Source organism: Diabrotica undecimpunctata, chromosome 3 (genome assembly GCF_040954645.1).
Source record: "Diabrotica undecimpunctata isolate CICGRU chromosome 3, icDiaUnde3, whole genome shotgun sequence".
Taxonomy (NCBI): domain Eukaryota; kingdom Metazoa; phylum Arthropoda; class Insecta; order Coleoptera; family Chrysomelidae; genus Diabrotica; species Diabrotica undecimpunctata.
The window spans coordinates 98,753,399-98,781,373 of NC_092805.1; the positions used below are offsets into that span (position 1 = coordinate 98,753,399).

Sequence of the window (27,975 nt, forward strand, 5' to 3'; positions counted from 1 at the left end):
AAAATTAGCGTTTGCTTTAAAAGAATTGAGAATCGAGCCATCTATATTTGATATTTATTTCAAAGAAAAAGACACTTGTCTTTTGCAGGACATGCATTTACAGTTAACGATAAAAAAGAAGTGAAACTCTTTGTATTTTATCCGCTTTTAGACCAAATGATTTAATTATTAAACGATAAATTTGACCACGAATCAAAAAAAATTATTCAGTAGGCAAAATGATATCGCTAAATATACATGAACTAAGAAATTAAGATTTAAAATACACCTTAGAATATCTTGACTTGAATTCTTAGAACGCTCTCGACTGGCTTGATTAGATGTTTTAGCAAAATAGAAGATTATTTTTCCCAGTGTTTAAACAACTAATGGTAAAATTTGCCACAGCTCCTGTAACAACTTGTACTTGTGAGAGAAGTTTTTCTAAGCTGAGCATAATAAAATCGATACTTCAATCGACAATGTTGCAAGATTGGAGTATATAACAGTGCCTTTTGTTGAAGAAGAACTTGCTCTAAATATAGATAAAGATAATCTAGTTGTCAAATTTAAAAAAAAACGTACAATTCCACCGACAAATGGTATTGTTATATGTTGTTATAATAATTTTTAATGTTAATCTAAATTTTTAATGTATTTTTTATATATATGTGACTGTAACCACCCATGTTTTTCTTCAGATCACCCAAGATGTTCATATAAAAACAAACATAACTCGTTTCAAAAATTTACTAAATAATATATTTTAAATTTAAAAATTGTAAACTGGTTTTCATATATAAAAATATCATAGTTGGAAATTAAAAAATACATGGGGGGGAGGGGACGTGATTTTCAGCATTGGAATATACACCACGCCTATACCTTCCTATCACTGTTGCTAAAGACTTTTTTTGTATGGGTTTGCCCTTCATTTGTTATCATGACGTTTTTCTAGTTACTTTTGAATTTCGTTTTATACAGCATTTATTATTATGTTGTGTAATGGTATCGGGGACGTTGAAGATTTCTCTAGAGCTTTGCTTTATTAGCTACTATAGTTCCTTACTTTGGACCCCGACATCCATATTAGTGGCACTTTATTACCTCGTACCAGTTTAATAACGAGATCTTTAAATTTTTTAGCGGTTTGGATAAATTTGTTAAGTTGGTTCTTTTAAGATAAAAAGATAGGTAAAGGGTAAAGATGTTAATTTCTTGTTAACCCTGTCGTCCTCCTAGTAACTGAATTTTTACTGAATTGTCTAGTCTAGAACCCCTGATCCAATTTTATGCAGAGTTTTTGATTCATCAATGAAGCAAATTTCATTTCTATTTATATAGATTATTTGTTCCCTAGCCCGTCTTAATTTTTGCGCGCGGATGAGTCTGGTGTCATCACATCTAATTGCCCATCTTATTGAGGTAATATCATTTTGAAAAGACACTTTGAGGTTTAAGATGATTATTTACAAACATTTTTGGCTTGTCAGTCCAGTACACTGCGCGTCAAAATTAACGCATAATTTTAAAAATCCTGGCAAATCAAATAGTGTTAATGTTTTGATTTTTATGATAACATATTATTGTTACCTCTGGTATATTGTATAATTTATCAAAAGAACGGTTAAAACGCTAATGTTTTTATCATTTTTTGCAAGCAAATTAAAAACATGCTAGTTGTGCTTCATTTAAATTCGAATAATCAATTTTGCCAGAAGAAAAAACATGGTTATAAGATTGACGTCCTTTGCACACCTAGATATATACAAAGCAACATGCATCATGTTGGGTAGAACAGCTGCCAATCAAATTGATCCCGTATTCAGAGATAAAAGGACCATTGGACAGATTCGAATGTAGATATAAGGATCGAATCGTTTGTAATGCCCCTTTGTCCGCTTCTTCTCGATCGACGATGGTAAATACAATAAAACGTTGAAGTTGTGGAGTAAAAATTATGGTTTTATGGACAGCTACTAATAATTACACTAAATATGATGGTTAGGTAACTTTTTACAATAGACTGCGCTCGAATGAGCTCAAATCCCCAATTTATAATCTCAAAAATAATCTATACCTCAGCACAGAGGTTATTGCTTCTATCATACTAACAAACTTAACTATGAGCTTACAATACAATTTAATCTAGGCCGTAATTGCAACACTTAGGAAGTTCAATTGGAAAATATATTATTCGGCAATTTATTACGTTGTAGGTAAATGAACTAATTATTAAAATATTACACGATATGTTTTCACAATGTTTCAATTATACACGGTAAAACTATAAAATATTAAGAAATTAAGAATAATATGAGATTACAAATTAAGGTATTAATTTGTGATTGAACAACCATAACAAACCTCCCAGATCCAAATTTGCATGACTTATTGGTATAGATAAAATATAGATGCAGATACAAACAACAGAACAGCTAGATGGAGATGGATATAGAAAATGGATCCGAACCTTTAAAGTAACGATCTAAGAGGGGCATATAAATATCTTTTAAGAAATCCGACTCTTGAAGAGATCAAATAAGCAATAGAGGTGCAAAGAAACAACAAGGCACCGGGATACGATGGTCTCCCTACCGAACTATGTTAATTAAATGGAAAACACCGAGCATTACAGATGTATGCACTCAAAATCAACACGTGAAATGAAGAGAAAATTCCTAACGATTGGAAAATGGGGACTATTTTTAAAAATATATGTCGGGGAATAACAGGGAAGTCTACAAAAAATGGGAAAAACTTAGATGTGAAAATTACCGCGGTATAACCCTCTTATTCAACAAGCGGAAATAACCGTTAAGTGAAAATATAAGGAAATACTTATTTTCGGCAAATAAGATTGACAATAGATCAACTGAACAATAAATTTTAAAATCTTGGGATATTGATCTTGACATTCATAATATTCGTTGATTTTAAACAGACTTATAACTCAATATAGAGAAGACAATTATATAGCACCTCAGAAAACTCTAACATCGTTTCAAAATATATCTGACTAATAAAGACAACGATAGGCTCAACAACAGCAATTGTCCGGATACATAATGAACTTACTGAAAGCTTTAAGGTCTAAAACAAGGCAATGGGCTGGCTCTAACATTATTCAATCTGGTCCATATGTCACACAAAAGCTTAATGTCGCAAGAGCCAATCTCCTAAGAAACAAATTAATACAACTTGCCGCCTACGCGGATGATATTAACATACTAGTGATTGCCCATCGCGTCGCCACGGGACGTGTGATCCAATCAATTGCCATCTACAATCACTCCACTTAATGTTTTCTGACTTCTTCCTATTTTACCGTATGTCCAATTTTTTCTGACTCCCTCCATTTTTTTCTGAGTCCCCTAATTTTTTCTCACTCTCTCCAATTTTAGTGAGACCCTTCAATTTTTCTGCTTCCCTCCATTTTTTCTGACTCCCTTCAATTTTTTCCGACTACCTCCAATTTTATCGTGTCACCCTCTAATTTTTCCTGACTCCCTCCTATTTTATCGTGTCTCCCTCTAATTTTTCCTGATTTTCTCTAATTTTTGTAGTTAACGGGAGTAAATTCCTAATATCCGTCCGTAATAATTTCTCAATTCGGGAGTAAACCCAAACCCATTTACTGGAGTAAATCCATTCACGGGAGTAAACCCATGCAAGAATGAAACAAACGTGGAAAATAAAAAATACTTCAAATCATTGATTTATTCATTCGTTGCAACTCATTTTAATTTCGGAATAATTATTTAATTAATTTTGCATACAATTTACAAAACATTTTTAAAAACTATATTTTGAGTCAAAATTCTATCACTTCCTTGGATTAATTTTCTTTTCACTTTTGAAAATGCGACGCACAACTGTCCATTACCAAAGACGGGTTCAGGCAGCTTTAAATTACTTTGCTTAATAAATCTTAGGTTAAAATTACAGTAACCAATATTTTTGGCTATTTGCGAAAAAAAATTAATTACTGATAAAGTAGTAAAATTGAAGTAAGGATATTGGAATCATCCAATTTGTAAAATGAATTAGCAATAAATCATCCGTATCGTTTCAAAAACAAAATATGATTGATAAAGAGTCAGTAGTTTGAAATGTCAGTTGGTAGTTTAGATTTCTTTCATAGGTGGCGGTAGGAGTTATCGTCCCGGACAAACTGCGTTTCAGCTTGACGTGTCGTCCTAGCCTTATATTAGATTAGAAAAAGATAACATAATATATATTAAATAACGTTGTCAGATATCGTATGGGAGTCGGTGGCTTATTATCAACTGCTATTAAGAACAAACAACTTATCCAAAATATCCAGATTTTTGTCATTGATTAGTTTGAATAACTCATTTGGTATTTGGTCTTAACCAGTATATTTATGGATTTTCATCGATTTTATTGCATTACTAACCTCAACTTAGGTAATCTCGAGTTCTACGTCTCCGCTTAGACTGTTCATATAGGAATTTCTTTGTCTCTGGTTTTGAAATAATTACTCTTTGTATTCTTTTCGTCGACGTAATCTTTGGGTTTGTTTCCATAATAATGTTTTTGTAGTATATTTAAACTTTGTCGTTTTGTTACTGCAGCTAGTTCTGTGATTATTTTTGTCCCAATTAAACTTGTCATTTTTGTTTTGTTAAGTAAGTATCTTATTACCTTTTATTTTTCTTAATAGTATGATCCTTTCCTATTGGATTTGGTTATTATTAAATTTTCTTCTTTCATTTATTATGTCTAAAATTTCATCTGTCATCCAGTCATTTTCCTTGTACCTTTTTACTGTAAGCGCTTTTCTACTTGAGTCAGTAACCGCTGTTAGGCAAACTTGCTACTAATGTTACACGTTCTCATTTTTTAATCCAAATATATTATGAAATTTATTTTGAGAACGATTTTTGAAGTGGAAATCGAAAGTCAAAATAAACGTATTTTCAAATAAAATTGTGGTTAATCCCAAATAAAAATTATAAATAATATTAGAACCCCACAAGAAAATAGTTTCAGAACATTGTAGTTATAGTAGTACTAATGTAGTAGCTTAAGTGTAGTTTGATCTCTTTCTGGTTTGTCATTGATGTTTGTTTCAGTTACCCTCTCATTGCTGAAGACTTCTATATTTAGTTGCTAATTGTTGCTAATTAATTTACACTAACACTTAAAACACAATTATGTTTTAATATATTTATTACTTATCGAGACAAATTCATATCTTAGACTAAAATCTAAAATAATTCAAAAAAAAAACTTCAAAATCTAAATACTCTACATTTTATTTGGAATCTCGACCCATCGAAAGTAGTTTCTAGTCAGCCGCAGGTCATTGTACGCTTACCTGATATTTGATCATAGGTCAAGGTCTGGCGTAACACTTGTATCACATAAATAATATCTATTTTTATTGAGATGTAATCAATCTGATTTCTGATTACAATGCTATACTTATCTGCAAGTGACTTATATCACTATGTATGGCTGTGTAATCTCAGATTTGTTACTCAGAAGAGAAACTCTCTCTTCTATATACTGTTCAATCTGGCTCTGGAAAAAGTAATACGTATGTCACAAATCACAACCGCCGGTTCAATATTTAACAAATCAGTGCAAATGCTTGCCTATGCTGATGATATTAATATTGTTGGGAGAAAGGAAAATGTTGTACAAGAGCGTGTGCAGCACTAAAAGAATCAGCTTGGGTAAAAAAAAACAAAAATAGATTTAATAATAAACATCAAATGAAGTACGTGAAAATAAGCACGTAACCACAAATTCTACAGCCAGTTGTTATAGAAAACGAAGTCATCGACGCAGTGAACGAATTTTTATACCTGGAAGCGCTCGAATAATACTAGCACAAAGATAAACCGTAGAATTTGCACTGCCAACAGATTCTATTTTGGGCCCAATCTCCTTAAATCCTCAATTATATCGAGAAATACAAAGGTAAACAAAACAATAAATAATATGCCCAGTCCTCACATATGGTTCAGAGACCTGGTCTCTAACAAAAAGTAATGAAAATATGTTAGGATGTTTCGAAAGAAAAATACTAAGGCGAGTCTATTTAGCGGTTAATGACAATAGAGTGTGGAGAAAACGATACAACTTTAAACTTTATAGAATATACCAAGAGACAGATATCGTAAAATTTATAAAAATATTGCGTATGAGGTGGATAGAGCATGTAATTAGGATGGAACAAAATGATCCAGCTAGAAAAACACTTTTTGATAGACCCATTGGTCAGAGAAGAAGCGGAAAACTCAGAACAAGGTTCCTTGATAACATCGATGCAGGCATGAGAAATATTGGAATGCGTGCTTAGCGAAGGAAGGCGATGGATAGGGACGAATGGAGAAAAATTATTGAAGAGGCTAGAATCCATGCAGTGTTGTAAAGCTAGAATTAGGATAATGTATCACACACTATCAGCACTCAGTTTGTACGGTTGTTGGTAAGAAAATTTGTTCTTAAGGGTTTCAGCAGTATAAGGGACAAAAAGCGAAGATGTTTAAAGAAAAAAAAACTTAAACGCCACCTTTTTAAGTAGACAATGCAAGAAAACCTGGAAAAAATAAAGAAACTATATTAAAAAAATTAATACATAAAAAATAAGAATAAACTCTACCTTCATATTGTACTGGTCATACATAATAATCTAACTACGCGGAATATTGTCTACACACATGAAAATTTGTTGTCTACCATGTGACTACATTTTACAGAAGTGAAAAATTATTCTCCATGAAGGTTATTTTGTTACAAAAATCAAAATGTTATTTGTAATTTATCTACGTACCAGTAACAGTTATCATGGATCAAGTCGCAGATGCGTGGTATGAAAAATGAAAATAACTTTTAAACAAAAAAGTAAGAGCTAACGCGCACTACAGCGGCTCCGGCCACGACTCGTCGGACCTTAGCCGTATCGAGTCCGACCTACAATGCGACCAATCGTGCGGCCAGCAACATGCTGCTTCCAAATTGGCCGCACCTCCGGCTCCGGCTTCCAATTACGAAATGGATCTCACGGACGTAGCCGTTGCTTTGTATTATAATATAATAAAACGGAAGGAAAAAAATATTGGGCAAATACCATTTTTATATCCTAGTCCTGTACAACACAATATATTTTAATGAAAATTACATTTTTAACTGCTGTTGTATCCAGTATCCACTCCCGAAATCGTTTTCAAAAAAGGTTAAAAAATGTAACTTTCATTACAACCAATTGTGGTTTAATCCCATATAAACATAATAGTTAACTTAGACTTGCCACAAGAATACAATTTAAGGACCTTTTTTTAAGAATTAAGAAGAGAGTTTTCTTCAATTGTTGTCACATTGTCTAAAACCCATAAAAAATTAAATTTTAATCTAATTAAATATTATTTTAATGTCTCAATGATATAAAAAGTATATTTTATTACAACACAGTATGTTTTGGGAAATTATGATGTATGATTTAGATTAACAATATCATAACTCATATATTTATTATCTTATTTTACATTTAAATTAATATCAACGACTTAAATTAGGCAGTCAGCATTACAATAGTTTTGTGTCAACTATGTATATAAATAAAATGTATGCGTTTAAATAAAAAATTTTGAATCATGTATCCTTTTATTAATCTCATCAAGATGTATACTGGTTAAAAGAACAAAACGGTAACTAGCAAATAGATTACAATTTCTTACAAGCACAAGTAACTAAATAACATCAAGGTGCACACCCTAATCGTTAGAAGAAACAAGAACCAACTGTCACTGTCACATAGAATTACAATTTTGGCGCTGATTTTTTTAATTTTTATTTTGATGTTTTTGACAAGAGTCAATTTGTTGATAAAATTAGAACAGCATGATGGACAGTGCTACAGAGGAAATATACTTTCAACGTCTACAAGAATATGTTCAGGATGATGATAAATCCGTAAGTTACAATATTAAATACCGGACTGTTTTATTCAATAAAAACAACTTTGATGCTTTTAGGTTACACTACCAGCACTAGCTAGAGATCTGAAAGTATCAATTCAAGATGCAAAATATCTACTAGCTAAATATGTAAAGGATCAGAGAAAATTGAACCCGAAACAGCTGGCTGTTACTTATGTTTTAACAGGTGTTTTACATGGCAAAGGAAATGCAGTTATTATTGTTAAAGAAACTGATTTAGAAGAAAAAAGATCTTTGTTTGATAATGTTGAAAGCGAAACTTTGTTTAGTGTACAGAAATGTAAAGAAATTGATTTAAATAGCTTATCATTGGTGTATGATGTAACTAAAGCTGCTGAATCACCACTGTAAGTTTTCAATATCACTATTCTTTTATAAATATCTTGATAGAAAATGGAATATGTTTTAGATTAGGTTCTATTGTAAGTAAACATTGTATAAAGAGAACACTAAAGGTAAAGAAGCTCCCACCCCCTCCACCAAGTACAATTAAAGGAAAATCTTCCTTTTTCTTACCTAAAACATCTTCAAGTACTTCTCTGAAATCGGAAGAGTCATCTTCATCCAAGGATGAACCAAAGGTAATTAATTGATCAATTTATTGCATTTACTGATATTGCAACACTGATATATTTTGGGTATAAACCTCAGTGTTTGTAATTAGTAATGAGTTGTTTACAACTGATCTGGATCTTTACACTATGTATTTTTGTATGCTAACACTTGTTACGGTATATCTAAATCAATCTCTTAATATGTTATATGATTTGACACACTTTTTACCTAATTAAATGTCCCTTCGAAATATTAATGTATGGTCAGTAATCTCCCAGTATCTATTTATTAGTTGATAATGAATTCCATTTTGATAAACATAGTTTCATCAGCAAACATATAAATAACCCAAGACCCAGATTACTGATCTGGGTTCTGAAGTAATCCCATCCTGTTGATCTTCAAAAACATCTGTATTTCCATAACTATTTCAAATGCAGAAATCGTTCTTGGAAAAAAATTATTTAAGTAAATTTATTTTTTGGAAACGATTTGAGGATTTAATATCAAAACAAAAAAAACCTTAATTTCAATTACAGTACAGTAGAACCTCAAGAGTCAAACTTCAAGAGAGATGCCAGAAATTTGAGTTATAGACTTTGCAACTCATGGAGGATTTGAACTTAGGGCAGATTAAGGCAAATTTTGATTCAACATAAAACGGTTGAGAGTCATTCTTAATAATTTTGAGTTAAGTAAAATAAATAAAAATTCAAGTTGTAGAGGTAACAAACATTTTTATTTATTATAAATCAATATTATTTCACAACATCCTTAAAATATAAAAATGTGGCATTAAAAAAAGTCAGTAATTATTTTGCTTTAACTAATTCCGTTGTTCCCTATCTACAGCATTGTCCAACATATAGAGTAGAAAATTCTCGTTCTTCAGAGTTGCTAGTTTGCTCAATAAAAGTCCATAAGGTATTCAATGCTATTCTTGCCTCTTTGATGGGAACCCATGGAGCGCATGTCATATCATTTGTGTCTTCTATGTCATTTAAATTATTAGTATCTGTTTTATATGCTACTGAATTATATTCTACTGAAAAAATACTCTTGATTCAGACACCACTCTATTCCATTCTGCAGGGGGTGAAATAAAATCATTTTCGGTTTCAGCTTCTTCTATCAACTACACTGATGATGGAAAACCACAGTGTGCCTAGCAGACTGCTATTGTAGTCATAGATACATTTCTTCAAGCTTTATCAGCCATTCTCATGGCTTGCGATACATCTATAGTAGAATTATTTTTTCTTTTATATTGTCCAACATGTTCCTGACAACTTCTTTTTGATAATAATGATTTGAAGTTTTTAATAATATGTTGATCCATAGGCTGTAATTATGATGTGGTATTAGCAGGAAGATATTGGATTGTTATTTTTGTATCTCAAAATAACAATAATTTTCTTTTTTCTTTGGCCATTTTCTTATCAACATTTATGAGTTTTTGAAAATTTGAGATTTTTCACTGATCACTAATGGAGACAGTGTTCTGTACCTGACATGTTTGCTGCTAGCAGAATAGTCAAATGTTATCCTTACAGTTTTGGCAAGTTTTTATAGTTAACTTATTTTTCTTCAAACTATAAAGGTATAGTTGCTAACAAATTATTGCAGAATGCCTTATTTTATGCTTATTACAAAATCATTTGTATTGAGTGGTGTAGTTAAGTTTTGAGAGGTACCTACCATAAACAAATAAACCAAAACAAAGGACTATTTATTTATGGTTATATCTGCCAACTGCTGTTGTTAGTAATTCTATCATATAGAAATGACAAACGACTTCATAATGACATGCAGATAATAAATTCTACAATAATTTGGTGGTGACTGTATGTAATATAAATATGTATGTAAACTTTCAAATAATTGAGTTGTAAAGTTGTAAAACAGAAATAGCCAGCAATACTACAGAATGTCATCAACAAGCGATGACGAACCAGAAAGTGCAAATGTGTCAACAAAAAACTCATGGCAAGTAGTTAAAACTACAAAACGCAGAAAAATCAGATCAAATGTAGAAACAGACAAAGAAGATGATACCATTACACTATTGAACAAATATAATACACTAACGGATACCCAAGAAAATGAAACCAATCAAAATAAAACAGCGCCAAGAAAACCTAAACCACCACCAATATTTGTTTACGGTGTAAGCGACTTCCCAGAAATGAGGAAAAAATTTACAGAAATAGCTGAAGCTGAACAATACGAAACCAGGACTATGGCAAATAATACAGTCAAAATAATTTGTAGCGATCCAGAAATATACAGAAAATTATCAAGATATATGAGATATATCAACCAAAGGAAGAAAGGGCCTATAGAGTCGTAATTAAATGCCTTCACTATTCACATGCAACAGAAGATATCAGAGAAGAACTGACAAAACTGGGTCACAAGGTAAGAAACATCATTAATGCTAAACATAGAATTACAAAAGAGACGGTAAATATGTTCTTTGTTGACCTTGAACCATCAGACAATAACCAAGATATTTATAAAATTCAGAAATTACAACACTGCAATATACAAATTGAACCACCCATAAAAAACAAAAATATCATCCAATGTATGAGATGTCAATTATATGGCCATTCAAAAACATATTGCAATAGACCATATGTCTGTGTGAAATGTGGAGGGCAGCACAGTACAAACAGCTGTAAAAAGAACAAGAACACACCAGCTACGTGTGCATTATGTGGAGGAGATCACCCAGCTAACTATAAAGGATGCGAATATTATCGTAATTTAAGTAGAAATAAAAATATAGCACAAACTACATATAATCATCACCAAAATATGTCGCAAGCACGTAACAGAAACTTTATACCCAATACAGTCAGACCAAATGTAAGCTATGCTAATGCAGCGAGTAATAGACAACCTCCTGCTGCTCCTTCAGATAACTAAGATTCAAACACTATTCTTATGAAGTTTTTAGAAGAATTCAAAGCCATGTTTAATCAAATCTTGCAACAAAACAGCATGGTAATAAACATGCTAAGTAAACTTGTATGCAAATAAAATTCTTTTTACGAATAGCTGAATGGAACGCCAATGGCCTGCTGAATCATAAGGACGAGGTGATAATATTTCTGCAACAAAATTTTATAGATATATTAATAATAAGGGAGACACATTTTACAGACAAATTGTATTTTAAAATACCTCATTATCTAACGTACCATACTAACCACCCAGACAAGACAGCCCATGGAGGTACAGCAATCTTGATCAAACAATCAATTAAACATTTCATGATGGAAAGTTATATAACAGACTATATCCAAGCTACAGTAATTAAAGTGTGCTTATTACCTTACGAAATAACAATAGCAGCAGTATATTGCCCTCCAAAGCACAATATTAAAAAAAAAACGATTTCGGATCCTTCTTAATACTCTAGGTCCAAAATTTATCGCAGCTGGTGACTTTAATAGTAAACACACTTACTGAGGATCAAGATTAATAACAACAAAGGGGAGAGAGCTCTATAGCTTAATGCAGGAAAATAAATACTCATATTTATCAACAGGAACACCAACGTACTGGCCAACGGACCCCAAAAAAGACCAGACCTCTTAGATTTTTGCATCATAAAAGGAATATCTAACACCTTTATGGACATAGTTCCAAGTTATGATCTATCTTCAGATCATTCACCAATTATTGCAACAATTAGCACATGCGTTATTAACAAACAACCTACTCCAAAACTGCATGGACCTAGAACAGATTGGAACCTTTACCGAAAAATACTGGATGAAAACATTAAACTAAATGTAAGACTAAAAAGCCCTTCAGAAATAGAAGCAGCTACAAACAACCTTATAACTTTATTGCAAAACGCTGCAAAAGAAGCGACACCGAACGATGCAGATAAAAATAAATTCGAGAAAAGAATAAATATTCCATTAGAAATTAAAAAGCTCATTGCTGAAAAAAGAAGAGCAAGAGCCAAATGGCAACAAAGTCGGAACCCAGTGGATAAAACGTTTTACAATCGCTTAACCAATAAATTAAAAACACAACTAAAAATTGCAAGAGAAGAGTCAGTCAAAAAATATGTAACACAACTTAATAGATACGACCATTCAATATGGAAACCAATCAAATCATCCTTAAAACCTCAAGCAATATCCCCACCAGTAAGAAAAACCACAGACACACAGAACCAATGGGCAAGAAGCGATAAAGAAAAATCAGAATTATTTGCTGAACATTTAGCAACAGTATTCCAACCACACAACAATGAAGAAGATCAAGAAATTATTAATTATTTAAACTCAGAACAACCATCAGTAAATCCAATAAAATTAACAACACCCAAAGAACTTAAAGAAGAAATCTTAAGACTAAATATCAAAAAGTCACCAGGAATTGACCTAATAACACCAAAAATGCTAAAAGAATTACCAAAAAAGGGTATAGTAATCCTTACATATATATTTAACGCAATATTAAGATGTAATTATTGGCCTAACAATCTAAAAATTGCAGAAATACTATTATTCCCAAAACCAGGAAAGGATCCAAGTGAAGTCTCATCCTACCGACCTATCAGTCTGTTATCAACAATCTCCAAATTACTAGAAAAACTTTTAATAAAAAGAATAGATCCAGACTTTACAAGCGCAGAGTGGATACCAAATTATCAGTTTGGATTTCGACGAGAACACTCAACTATCCAGCAATGCCACCGAATAACCCATAAAATCAATTCTGCATTAGAAGAAAAGGAATATTGCCCAATGGTATCACTAGATGTATGTCAAGCTTTTGATAAGGTTTGGCATAAAGGACTTCTTTATAAAATTAAACAAATATTACCACCATTCTTTCAAATACTTACATCATACTTGGAAAACCGACAGTTTAGAACAAAAGTAAATGGAGAAATATCCAAAACGCATCCCATTAAGGCGGGAATTCCACAGGGAAGCGTCCTGGGACCTTTATTATATATATTATATACGTCTGATCTACCAGCATCACATAACGTAACAATTGGCACATTTGCAGATGACACAGTAGCACTTACAAGTCACAAACACATTAACATAGCTACACAACAACTCCATGACTATTTGTATGAGCTTGAAAACTGGCTAAAACAATGGAAAATAAAAATAAATGAAAACAAGTCAACCCACGTAACTTTTACTTTACGACGAGAAACACCACCACCAATATATATCAACAATGAGGAAATACCCAGGACTAAAACAACCAAATACCTAGGGCTACACCTGGACCAAACCCTGTGTTGGAAAGAACACATCACCAAAAAAAGAAAACAAATACAACTAAGACAAAAAGAAATCAATTGGTTAATTGGAAAAAACTCCAAGCTGTCAATAAATAATAAAATTCTAATCTATAAAACAGTTATCAAACCAATATGGACATATGGCATAGAGCTATGGGGCTGTAGTAGTAAATCTAATATTGCTATTATGGAAAGATGCCAATCAAAAATCTTAAGAGCAATTGTTGATGCACCCTGGTACGTAACCAACCAAAGAATCTATGAGGATCTCAATATCTCAACAGTGAAAGAAGTATACCAGCAAAAGAAATTACAATACATTCAAAAAGTGAACACACACTCCAATCCATTAATTTCCGCAATACCTCAACATCGAGTTATCAGAAGACTAAAGCGACGTTGGCCAACAGACCAGTAACATGGACCCGTGATTCTCTCACTGGATGGGGACCACATCACGCCAGAACCAAGGGACAGGACCTAAACTCATCACATTAACTTATAGAATACATTGTTTTATTCTGATTGTTAATTTATTAGTTATAATAAAAAAAAAAAGTTTGTATAATAAAACATTGCTATGTTTGAGATACAGAGGTACAATTTAATTTTTCGAGTTATAGATGGAAAATATGTACTTAGAGTTTTCCTGCCAAAATTAATTGTTTTGCAAATATTGTACACGCTGATTTTTTTTACTAATTACCTATTTTGTTAGTAAATTTGATTGTGAATAATTTTACGTATAGGATAAACAGTTAAAAATAGGAGCCTATATTATCGATTTTTCATTACAAAATTCTTTACGAATTTTTTACCAATTTTTCAGCTGTATCATATCGAAATTATAGTTTTAATTTTCGAGATACATTTGTACAAAAACATATTTCCTATTTACTACAACAAACTTATTGACTGGATTGACAACAAATCAAATGTTTAGATATACCACAAATATCGATCTCATATTCAAAAGTTTTTGTATTTCTTTACATCCTAACAGTGTAATGTAAAAGAGAGATTTTTCCTTGGAAAACCATTTTTTATCTCTTTATCAAGATTTTTCAGTAGTAGTATTTTAGAGTACTAGAAATAAAAATATATTTCACTAATTTCTCCCCTTTTTCATTTCTGTCAATAGTAGTGTTATTTTTATTTTATGTATTTTTTAGCAAAGACAGAATAATAAAGAAAAAGAAGCAGACAAAAAATCCACTACAAATACTAAACCCAAGGGAGGACTTTCTGCATTCTTTTCAAAAACTTCATCCAGTTCAAGTATAAAGAGTGAAAATGGAATCAAAAAGGAATATTCAACAATCAGTAGCAGTCAACCTAGTGAATTAGAAGAATTAATGGAAGTTGACTTTCAAGAAAGTAGTGAAGAATTTAAAGTAGATAGTAAAAAAATTAAAAATGAGTCCAATGTTGACATAAAGGAAGGGCGACAAGAAGTTGTCAAAGATGAGGGAAAAAATAATATAAAGAAATCAGATGTGAAGAATAAAAAAAATAAAAATAAGAGAGAACGAGAAAAAAGTCAGGAAAAATCTGTTAAGAAAAGGAAAAGGATTGTTGAAAGAATGGATTCTGAGAGTGATGGTAAGTTTTTTGTTTATTTGTTATTCATTCATTAAGCTTTACAATCCCTAGGGATTATAGCTAACACCAAGGCATTTAAAATCATATTTTTGGATGAGGCGGATTATTCCTCTGTCATTTACAGCTTGCTGTTTGTCTTTGCTGCTGTCATGGCTCTTTTCCATTTCTTCCTGCCCTTGCACCGAATTTTACAGTCTTTAACATTCATTGTACTTATATCATCTTCTACATCGTCCAGATATCTTTTTCTAGGCCTTTTTCTATACCTGGGCCATAGTGATGTCCAGTTAGTTATACTTCTCAGTATATCTGAGTGTGGGCATCTCTGAATATGCCCTATACATCCCAAGTGAAAAGATTTTATGTATCTGAGCATCTCATGCATATTTTTATTATATTTATTTGTTGTTCAATTCAAATATAAATTCCCCAAAATAACCATAAGCATTAAATCCAAATACCTAAAAGGAATTCATAATGTTTCAAAATCTATGTTTTCAATACAAATGTCCAAATTAAGGTTTCTTTTACATATAGTATATTATGCTCTACTTTATTTGACTTGAATGAATGTATTCAATGTTCTTTTACATTATTTTTCAACATTTAGTATTAAAAATGTTTTTAACTAAGCTAACAAACTAAACCAAATTTAATCAAAAACAAAAAACTTTTTAGAATTAATTTATGCTGTTGTGTGCGATTTCCAAGAATAGTTTGATAGTGTGATATGAAAGCTATGATTCTTTACATTCCAAATTTTTTTGCAAATGACATTTTGCAAATATATGTAAAGAAAATTATCACAAAATTATTTTATTAAATATCCAGTCAACAAATGATAAATAATGTTACATTTTAATAGTTTTAATAGCTTTATTTTATTTTAATTTTGCTAGAACATTCAGTACCTCATTTTCTTTGACAATATATATGTATCCTAAAATCTAAAAACTTTCTCGTTCCCTCTTCTCTCTTTCTCTGATATCATTACATATTTTGTTTCCTCTCCTTTTCAACTCGATTGTTTTATTTGTCATTTTTATCATTACTTGGTCGGTCAGATAGCCAAACTATCTAGGTGGCTATTGGGATGCACAGTTGTTATAGCTAAACTCAAGGAACTGATAACTTTTCCAACAGATAATTTTCAGTTCTGCCTTATTTTTTTCAGAAAATCTCTGTATTGTCTGACATAGTATATTATTTCAAATAACTTGTTTGTTTTAGATATGTTTGAGAATGATGAAGAAGATATTGTAGAAAAGTCTGACGAAGAACCTGAACGTGCTTCATCACCAGTAGCAAAGAAACCTTTAGCTCCTAAAAACAAAATAAGAAAAGCAGTTGATAAGACCTATATGGATGAGGAGGGATATATTGGTAAGATATGATTTTACCTCTTTAATTCTTGTCTATATAAAAAATAGATTATTTTTGTATGCATTTTGAGATTATTCGGTACCTAATAACAGCTGAATTGTTTAAATATGCCCTAGAAAGGTTAAAATAATTTTAATTGCTTAAAAATTGTCAATTTTAATAAAAATTTAAAATCTGAAGTACAACTTCAAACTCATTCAATGCTCTTTTATCTTATATGTAATCTTTTTTTCTCTATAAGTGCAACTTGAAACATTCAAGGACTATGTCAGAAGAAACAAGAACCGCATAATAATCTTAAACAAATATTATTACCGCCCGTTGAAATATCTTTATAACCAACATTTTATGGAACATATTTGCCTCATTCTATAGAAAAAAAATTTTGGAATAGTGTTTTCTTCCTGTAACATATTTTTAATGTTTTATAGATATATACTAGCTGACTCGGCGAACTTCGTACCGCCTTATTAATGATAAATGTTCTGTTAAATTATTAGCTGAGTTATATTACCTTTTTTATATCCGAATTAAATTATTTAAGTTTAATAAAAATTCAAAAAAGATCTAGTTCACATGGCAACAAAGTAACCATTAGCTAAAAGGGTTGCACAGTGTGTTGTTTATTTTTATATTTATACACTCAATTTTTTACGTTGAGTTGCCAGGCGCGAGAATAAACAAAGAGAATAAACAAAATTGACCATAAGAGAAACAATTATTTTCTATAACAACACAGACTGTCCACAAACATTCAAAGATTGGCCTTGTCATTTGTTTTTCATCATGGCGAATGCAAAATTATTCTTATATTAAATTGATTTTAATTAAATTAATCGGAATTAAATTTCGTTGGTTCATATTTCTAATTATGATGACGACCTAGCCAACCTTTAGTTGTACACTGTGCAGTGTTAAGTTGGCGATCATCTTGGCTATGATGACTTTGTTGGTTGCTATACGAAATAGCTGTGCTGAGGTCTTTCTATACCATGCTCTCAGGTTAGCAAGCCAGGATATTCTTCTTCGTCCTGGGGGGCCCTTTTCCTTCAATTTTACCTTCCAAAATGCATTAAAGTAGCTCATATCTGCCTTGATTTCTCATTATATGTCCCAAGTACTGCAGCTTACGGCTCTTCACGATGTTGACCAAATCCGCAGTTGTGTTCATCCTCCGCAGTACTTCTTCATTGGTGACTTTTTCTGTCCATGGTATCTTCAGGATCCTTCTGTATGACAATAGCTCAAAAGCCTAAAGTTTTGATAGAGTTTCCGCCTTCAATGTCCACGTTTCTACTCCGTACAGAAGCATTGAGTACACATAACATTTAAGGAGCCTTATTTTTGTGTCTAGGGTGACGTCATGGCTCTTGAACACAGAACTCATAGTCAAGAATGCACTTTTTGCCTTTCCGATGCGACATTTAATCTCTTGGGTATTGTCCCACGACTCATTAATTATAGTTCCCAAGGCAATGGGCTAACGTTTTTTTTTAATTATTAGGTTTAAGACATCTATATCCTTGTTCTTTGCTGCTAAAATTGTTCGTTCGCTCAGTCAATTGTGATTTTTGTGTTTACCGATGATGTTCGGGAACACTTTATTAATGAGCTTGTCTTTCAAATCAAATCAAAAACAAAACAAAAAAATCAAAATCAAACCATTTAATTTTGACAGCACTGTGGCGATTACCGATAGCCAGCAATTGCTTGGGAAACTTTTTGGCAGAAACATTGTGTAGCAATGCAAGTTTTTTGTTTATCGTCAGTTAGTTTCGTTAGCTTATCGTGCACTTCTTGAAAGGTTTGCATAAGTCAATTGGCAAATTTTCAATAAAAACAATTTTTGAAAAAAAAAACAAATTTACGAAACTTTGGTCTTATTTCCTTACAACGCAGAAATATGCATCTAAAATACGTGTTCAAAATATTCACCGTTCATCTCAATACACGTCAAATACTGTTTTTGGATCGAATTAATAATGCGAGCCAGCATTGCAAGATCTTCATTAATAATATGTAATGCTATCCAATCTTCGACATTTTCGAACTTATGCGCAAAAACGCTGTTCTTAAGCATACCCCAGATTGATAAATCCATAGGAATAATGTCTGGTGACCTTGGAGTCCACGGTTCGTTTCCACCTCCACGGATCCGTTCAGAAAAATGCTGGTTTAAGAAAGCGCGAAATTGAAGACCAAAATGCGCAGGGGCGCCGTTCTGCTGCAAAATGATCTTTAATCCTTCGGATATGTCATCCTTATCCAAAGATACACGTAATTCTTGCAAAAGCTCCAAGTACCTTTATGCATTAATGGACCCGTCGAAAGAAAACGGGGACAAAGAATCTCGATAAATAATTCCTGCCCAATCTCCACGATTTCGTGAGGATGAACATCGGCCAATAAACGTAGTTGTACTTATTTGGCCTGGGCGGACGAGATGGTGTACCAATCTTTAACGATCGATTTCCTTTTGGCGAAAAGGCGAATGTTTTCAACGAATTGTTGCGCGACGCCTATGTTATTCTGATCTGTGCGCCTCAACGTGGTCGGCCACTACGCTTTGCATCTTCAACACTACCGATTCGTTCAAACTTTTTTACTAAATCCACCATGTAATTGCGATTCGAAAAACGTGCATTAGGTCATGTTTCTGTAAAATCTTCGTTTAATAGCTTCGTACTCGAGATCCTGACAGATTAAGCCTAACGCGAACGATCTCTGCCGTTTTAATCGAAACACAACGACTAAACGCACGAAAAAATCGGTACCTATTCGTTTGTCTCGAGGTCGACTAGCATACTGCCCAGCTGGTCATATTACTAGATAACGCACACCGAACGCGGAAGAAAGCGGTGGAATTCGGGCATGCGTCATTTTCGATGACGCATGCCCATTCCTGACAATGCGTCTCGATCGTATGCAATTTTACGTTCCAATTGTCGATTGAAACTATCGCTTATCGATTAATTAAATAACAAACGAATTGACAAATTTGATGGAAAATGTCATCTGACATATCATGCTTGTACTTGTTCCAGAGTTCACGTGGATCCGACAGGAGATATGCCGAAATAATGATCGCAAATAATGAGCGTATCTGACTTGGATATGTCGTCCCATGTATGGTAAAGTAGCGAATCTGCGAAATTCACGAAATTGCATTAACCAGTTAGGATTACATATTATAACTAGATTTACAGTCTGTTAAAGTATTGAATATGTATCTTCAATATTAAACTCATAATTAACTGGTTTAAAGTAACGTATGTGCTTGTCTTTCAACTTTTGCAACAGTGAACTTACGAATAATTAGATTCGTAAGTTTACCTTTGGGATTTATTAAGTTCTACACGTCCAAAATTACGAATATTGCACATTCGCGAATTACTAGAAAGATAATTAATATTTTTATATTACTGGACGGACTGTAAAAAATGTAAACTAAACCACACCCATGAGTAAATTAAACCAACTCTCGGGGAATTAGTCACTTTAGTAGTTTACTTTTAGTAAAGTTTGCATTGCCAATGAAGAACGTGCTAAATATGGCGAGAATGATGAAGAATCTTGTAAAGAACAATGCAATCGGAAAGAAGCTGCTCGAAAACTAAGACACAATGATAAAAAAATTGCCAAAGAGCAAAACAATATTGTAGCTTTTCAGTCAGATCTTCAAGCTGTTCTCTTTACTCCGAAAGGACCTAGTGGCCCCTTCTTTTATGTTAGAAAACTTACAGTTTATAACATGACAATTTATAATCTTAAAGATGCAAGTGCAACTTGTTATGTTTGGGACGAAACGGAAGAACGACGTGGAAGTGTTGAAATTTCAACATGCATTTTTAAGTATGTAATGGCACGACCTACGGTAGAGTATATGCGAATGATGTCTGACAGTTGTGGGGGCCAACAGAAAAATTTTAGGTTTATTATAGTCGTCTGTATGCATAGCCTTAAAGAGCAACCAAATATAAAACAAATTGACCATAGATTTTTTGAACCAGGACACAGTCAAATGGAATGTGATTCAATACACGCTAAAATTTGAGCAAAAAGCTAAGAACGTACCAGTGTACACAACAGAAGGTTGGGCTCAAGTTATAAGAACAGCTCGCAATAAACCTCACCAATTTGAAGTTAACCCTTTAGTGCACCAAGAATTTATGGATTTTTGTCCAGATAAATGTAATTTTCGTGGTGAAGACAACAGTAATACAAGTCTACCGTTTAGAAAAGCAGTTTGGTTTATGTACAAAAAGACAGATCTAAATGCCGTATTCGTTAAAACAAACTATGAAGAAACGACACACTCTGTCAAATATGTACTTAAATTACAACGAGGTCGTCCATCAAACTTCAAACCAGCTACGCCTTATACTAATCACATCCCCATTTCCATTGCCAAATACAGACCTGAAAAAGTTATGCGAAGATCTACAGATTCTATGTGCATACCATGGATTTTATGAAAGCCTTCCTACCCAAACTCTTATAAGGGATACTCTGCCTGAACCAGATATTTCAGAAGAATCTGAATATGACGACACAATATAATTATATTGCTTTTTGTTGTAATTTTTGAGTTTTGTGTTTGGTCATGGTTTTATTTTCATATTTTTTATTTTGTATTGTGTCCTAGTAGCTGTCAATAAAAATTATTATTAGTAGTTAGTACCTATGTTATTATTATGTGAAGTATATCAGTTTTTTCGCATATAAGCTTTAAATTAATTGTAGGAAATGGTGCTTAATATAAATACTAAAGTATATTCAATACTTTACATTAGCCTAAGTATATTGGACTAAGGGATAATTTTGCAAAAGATAACTAACGAATCTGCGTTTTTTTGCTTTGATAAAGGATATTGAATTTTAGATTAAGTTAATTATATAAAGGCACATTTATAAAATCTAATACAAAAATGTCGTTTATTTAGGTTAATATCCCTATTTTTCACAATAACTTGAAATGTTTTTTAGCTCTCCTGTAAAATTTCAAATTTGCAGATTCGTTACTTTACCATACGAGGGACGATGTAAAATCAATTGTAGATCGTCGGATTTCAATAAGAAGTTCAACTAAGATTTTATCCCTTATTCCTGTTTTTGTACTGAAAATGTCATATGAGATAAGCAAAAAAAAAAATCAAATTTTCTCAGGAAACCTAAATTTCATCTTTTAAAGGCATAAGAGATAAAATTGTGGTTGAATTTTGTCGGAAATTGCTTGTCTATTGCTTCAGCGATTGTCATGTCCATTCACCAACAAAAGCCACAAGAAGCATTCGTCACCGCTTCGCCTTGCTTCCTACATTAAAATTTTTTCGATAAAGCGTTCTAAGTATAATAACCAATTCTAAGAGGAATCTCAGAGTAGCGTATCATTCGTGCAAATGGATCGCTATGGAGTATGGAGTTAAATAAACTTGCTGACTGTCTCTAGATGCATCGCCAAATGTACAACAGTGGAATGTTTTATTCGCTATATTGTGTGATGAGGTACAAATCGATGGTAGCAAAACTAACTTAATAGTGCGTTTATTTCATCGTTGGTATCGGGATTTTGAACGTTAAAAACCGCAATATCGCTACTTTTTGTTACATATTTGCAGATTTGATGGATTACACTTAATTGCAAAATGCAACATTGCAATGAGTCTGTTTTGGATAGAAGTACGAATGTGTTGTTGACCGCACAATTGTTTACTTTTACTTCCTCTGTGATAGATCCATGGTTAACCATGGTTACCAGTGATAAAAATTATTAATGAAATATTTAACGTTAAACCATCATTAGAAAAAAACATTAATTAAAAAAGTTGTAAACAAAAAGGTAAAAAGAACTTATAATTTAAACAAAAACAATAATGTGCTATTAACTGCTGACAATTACTAATAAAACATTTAACATTAAACAATCATTTGAAAATAGGTTAATTGAAAAAGTTATAAACAAAAAGGTATAGAGAGGTTACAATTTAAACAAAAACAATAATGTGCTGTATCTGGTAATAATTTTTAAAATCACTTCACTTATAAGTGAATGAACAGGCACGATTTAGTGAAAAAACTTTTTTTTCTTATTGTTGAAAATAAATAAAAAACCATGAGGGTAATGTTTTTAATAAATCTTAACAAAAATGCTATATTGGGTTGAGTTTACCGAAGGTACAAGCTGAATATAGCCGCAAATGTCAAAAATATTTGGGTTTGGCAGTGTTGGAATGTTTTTATAATGAATATCGTCGGTGCAATGCCACACCCACGAATGTGCAAAATGAGCGTTAGGAGATATTCAACTTTTAAACTTTCAATTAGTTGACAAAATTCAGGATTTAATGCGACATTTTTTTTGTACTTTTAATATCAGATGTTATGGTTATATTTTAGAAATATTATCAGAGATTTTGAAAATATCCATTATTTTTCGGAAAAAGTTACATTCGTGATTGCGGCATTGTAGTTTTTGTAATAAAATGCATATACGTGAAATTATATCAACCTTTATTATGGTAAAAGTGGAACAAAAAGTACCTTCTAATAATGAAAAATAATAGCAATAAAAAAGATAGAAGTAATAACATACTTAGTAAAAGACTTCATATTTTAGAATAATTTAATTCTCGTCTGAATCCTCGCTTTCATTTGGCTCCGGTAAATTGTCCTTTATATTTTTATCGGCATTTATAGAATTATAAAAGTTATGATAGTTCTTTGGAATTGTTCAATCATTACACATTTTCTGTAGATCTTTATATTTAGCAATCGCAATTGGCAACTGCTTATCATAAGCTTTCTTCAAGTCAACGTTTTTGGGTCGACCACGACTTTTCATGCAGTTTACTTGTTGAAATTCATCTCCAAAATTTTTTTTATAGGACATTGTCACCATGGCATCGGTTTTAATGTATCGTAACCAGCAAACTTGTTGCCAAGGAATTTGGTTCAATGTATAGTTCTGTATTCCAAAGGACTTGAAATCAAAGACATCATCAACCATTATGAATCTGACTTCAAATGGACGTGGATGTGTTCGAGCATTTCTTATTATCTGAGCCCAACCTTCTGGTGAATAAACAGGGACATATTTTGATTTTTGTTCGATTTTCGAGTGGAGTGAATCACACTCCATCTCGGTATGCCCTGTTTCAAAAAACTTGTGATCAATAGTTTTTAAATTAGTATGATCCGTAAGAAGTTTCAAGCACATAGCAGCAAAATGTGAATTTCTTTGTTGCCCGCCACACCCGTCCGACATCATTCGAACCTCAGTAATGGTTGGTTGATTGATAATGTAATTGTAAATACACGAGGATATCTCGTTTGGCCCCCTTTTTCCTTGGGTTTCGTCCCAAAGGTAACAGATTCCGTCCTGATTCCCTAAGTTGTAGAGAGTCAGGTTGTAAATAGCCAATTTTCGTAGGTAAAATATTTGTCCTGTTGGACCCTTTGGAGTCGTAAGCACTGCTTCGAGGTCAAAGTTAAACGATAGTACCTCTGGATTATTCTTTGAAATTTCTTTGTCTGCGTCTCTAGCCTCACGAGCTAATTGCTTCCTTAGCATGCGTTCGTGATGAGCCTGTTCGTGTGTTATTTTTTCCTCCTCTGTCAAATTCGTATATTTTAATCACTTTTTACGGTGGTCTTTTTTGGGTTTATGGAACCCCAAGAAGTTCTTAACACTCGTCGATTTTTTTTCGAAAGAAACTGATTCTGATGTTGAATCGCTAGAGCTCGAACAAGAAGAGCAGGAAGAACTGCTAGAAGTTGAGTCCTCTTCGGGATTATAGTTATCTGATGAAGAGTCAGAAAGGCTTCTCTTGTTTGAAGCCAGTCAATCGAAGGTCGGTCCCCTACTGGAGCTACCAATAATCTCTACTAAAAATTGCGCTAAAACAAATTCTTTGTTGTACTTATCAGTAATGTAAAAATGTATGATAAAATGGCAGTACCTTCTAGTTGGTTCTCTGAAACCGATGGACACAGTATTCTTTCATTATTTGGTATAGAAGCAGAAACGTCTGATGTTCCGGGTCCATTTTTTTGTTTAGTATTGCATTCTTCATTAATTTTCTTTGGTATCTAGTAGAAAAAAAAACCTACATTAGTCAAATCAATCTGGCCTTTCAAATACTAAAAAAAGAGCAAACTTTATAGTAAAACTAGTTGCCAAATGGACGGCTAAAGTGCAGTACCTCATATATTTTTTTGGAAAATTTTGCAAAAAAAAATAAGAAATTATTTTTTTCCGTATTACATTTCTTTTGCAAGCGGAACTTGTAAAAACTATTTTTTTTATGCGATTGCCCTCGAAAAAATTTAGTTTTTGCGTTAACTGCAATTTTTTTTAATGATACGTTATTCTGCAATCTTGCCTTCGAAATTCTTATTTCTACCAGCCAATCACCAAAATGTTATTTCCATAAGGGCATGTTAACATCTACCTACCTTCTGTTCATTTTCTTTTGCTGAATCCAGACGTGACTGTCTCAAGTTTTCAAATATTTTAGCCGTGTGGGCGTTCATTTTTACACACAAAACTGAGAAATGTCTAGTAGAAACAATACAACGAATGTAAACTAAATCCAAAATCCACACCGCCACAAACACGTAAGTGTCACTTTCGCGATACGCACGTCGTAGTTTAACTTAATCACTACTCTGCCACAAATACGAAGTGGTACATACGCGATGCACGCATTGCAAATGATCAATACAGACTGACTTTCGTGAAAGTGCGCATTTCATTACCACCATCTCCTAGTCTTCAATGACATTCGTGGTTGCGGCGGAGTGTAGGAATGAATGGGACATTATTAGTGGTGTACTTAGGTGAAAAATGAAAATTTTGCACATTCGTGGGTGTGGCATTGCACCGACGATATGTTGTATGCTTCAAATATATAGAGAGAAAGCTTTTAAAAAGTACATTTTGATTATACAGTAGACTCCCTCTATAACGAGAACTGAAATGACAGACTAATTACCTCGTTATAAGCCGATCTCGTTATATCAGACAATAATAATACTGTGCATACATATGAATCTGTAGTTTTCTAAACCATTAACTTCCTATAGTGAAGCCATTCGGAGCAATATAAGATGCTAATAAATATTGTTTGAATGGCGTTTTTGAAAAAAAGTTATTTACTTTTATTGTCAATGACATATATTAAAACGTAAAAGAGTTGTTTACTTTTATTATCAATGATATACGTTAAAACAAAAAATCTGTACTTATATTTTTTTCCAACTACATAATGTATAAAGCGTATTTTCAAGGATAACATAAACTATTGCTTCTGCAATTTTAAGAACTCTGTTATTTTTAACTGCTTTAAATGGTCCAGTATCATTTCATCTATTTTCTAAAGATGTGAAACAGTTGTATTTATTTATTGTAAAGAAGTTTATTGCGGGCTGCAGTTAAGTTTATTGAGGGGCTGTTTGAAAAGGTATTTATTTATGGCCACGACCGGACCAAAAACATATAAAACACGTTTTTGGATCTTATTTTCTCTCGTTATAACCAAATTTGTCTCGCTATAGACGGTTATAGTTCAATAGAAATTTCACGGGACATCTAATGTATCTCGTTATAAGCGAAACCTCGTAATAACCGTGTTCGTTATAGAGGGAGTATACTGTACTATTTTATGAACTCTGCAATTTTTAATTTATATGAAGCAATAACGAGTAAATATTTGTCTCTTTCGAGATTAATTGCAAACATCTATTGCAATCTGGCAACTGCTGATTTGACGATTGCCAAATCTATCCCCTAATATATCAAAGGGTAATTGCCAAAAAAAATTCTAATAATTAACTGCAATTTATCTCCAAAGAAACAAATACTTACTCATTCTTGTTTTATAAAAATCAAAAATTGCAGAATTTATAACAAAATATAAACAAAATGTACTTTTCTAAAGCTTTATCTTTTTATACATATTTGAAGCATATAGTACCTATATAGTACCTACATTATAAAAACATGCCAACACTGCTATACCGAAATTTTTTGTTCCATGTTTGACATTTGCGACTATAATCAGTACTAAATTGTACTTTCGGTAAACTCAACCCTATATTTGAGCAACTTGAACAGTCCATAGCAAAGCAGCTGTCGGATTGAGTAGATAGCTACTCAAGAGTTTGCTGTGGAACTCTGAGAACCTCATCATCTTGTTTATATGTAAATATAGATAAAAAGGAGATAATACAAAAAAAGTGTTTAAAATTATATTATGTGTACCGTTTTTTTGAACACACTAATGATGTTGAAACGATGCTATATTTAACTTGTATCTTATTTTAATTTTAGTTCTTAAAGCATATTATTCAGCTCTTCGTTATTGATATTTTATGGACTTTACGGAAATAAAATTTATATGTTTAAATTATTAGTCATGTTGTAACTGACTGATTGACACCTAGTCTATGCCAATAATATAAAAAAAACCTATATTGATTAATATGGGAATTCATAAAAGCATGTAGATTATGATTTGTTTATGGTAATCGCCATAAACTGCAAATTCCATAGGTGGGCCAACTGGCATGGAAAAGGGGCTCGTATACTTGTATAAAGATATTTCTATATGTTTTAAGTATTCTTGTCTCTTACAGAGTGTTTTTCAAATTAATCAGAAAACGGGACTGAAGTACAATTTTAATGTAATTTTTTTTATTTCTAGTAACAAAAACTGAATATGTTTATGAATCGGCGCCGGAAGATGACGAACCCGCTAAGACAGTTAAAAATGAGCCGTTAGAAAAGCCTAAAGTGGAAAAGAAAAATAGTGCGTCTTCGGAAAATGAAGTATCCTCTCCTAAAGGCGGAAAGGGTAAAAAGGGCAAGAAAAATAACATGCAAAACCAACCTACTCTAATGAACTTTTTTAAGAAGAAATAATGAGTTATTAGAAAATATTAAGTATTTTTAAACTGTATTTTACTTTAAATTTTATAAATAATACAAGAAATTATAGACTCGTTTGCTTTCTTATTGCGGGCATCCGGAGCGGTGGATCGCGCATAGGTATGAACAAAATAAAAGGGACTGAAACGATAAAATGTAACGATCGCGCGACAAACACTACGAGGAGTAGTAAACGCAGTCCTATGCGTATTTTTTAACAAAATAAAATTAAAATAAATCGAATAAATGGAACTGAATTAAATAAA

General features: G+C 32.3%; 1 protein-coding gene across 1 annotated transcript; it reads left to right on the forward strand.

The window, feature by feature from the left end:
• Window positions 1–7,767: 7,767 nt before the first annotated feature.
• PolD3 (DNA polymerase delta subunit 3) lies at window positions 7,768–27,776 on the forward strand. Its single transcript, XM_072526391.1, has 6 exons — window positions 7,768–7,926; window positions 7,989–8,299; window positions 8,362–8,533; window positions 14,970–15,399; window positions 16,630–16,782; window positions 27,486–27,776. Exons 1-6 carry the CDS (start codon window positions 7,855–7,857, stop codon window positions 27,701–27,703), a joined length of 1,356 nt encoding a protein of 451 aa, XP_072382492.1. The 5' UTR covers window positions 7,768–7,854; the 3' UTR covers window positions 27,704–27,776.
• Window positions 27,777–27,975: the final 199 nt, after the last annotated feature.

Excerpts from the sequence above, each read along its gene's own strand:
- PolD3 (XM_072526391.1), top strand. The coding sequence starts at position 7,855 with ATGATGGACAGTGCTACAGAGGAAATATACTTTCAACGTCTACAAGAA. Across the intron at positions 8,300-8,361 it reads AAAGCTGCTGAATCACCACT|ATTAGGTTCTATTGTAAGTA; the intron begins GTAAGTTTTCAA and ends AATATGTTTTAG. Across the intron at positions 15,400-16,629 it reads AATGGATTCTGAGAGTGATG|ATATGTTTGAGAATGATGAA; the intron begins GTAAGTTTTTTG and ends TGTTTGTTTTAG.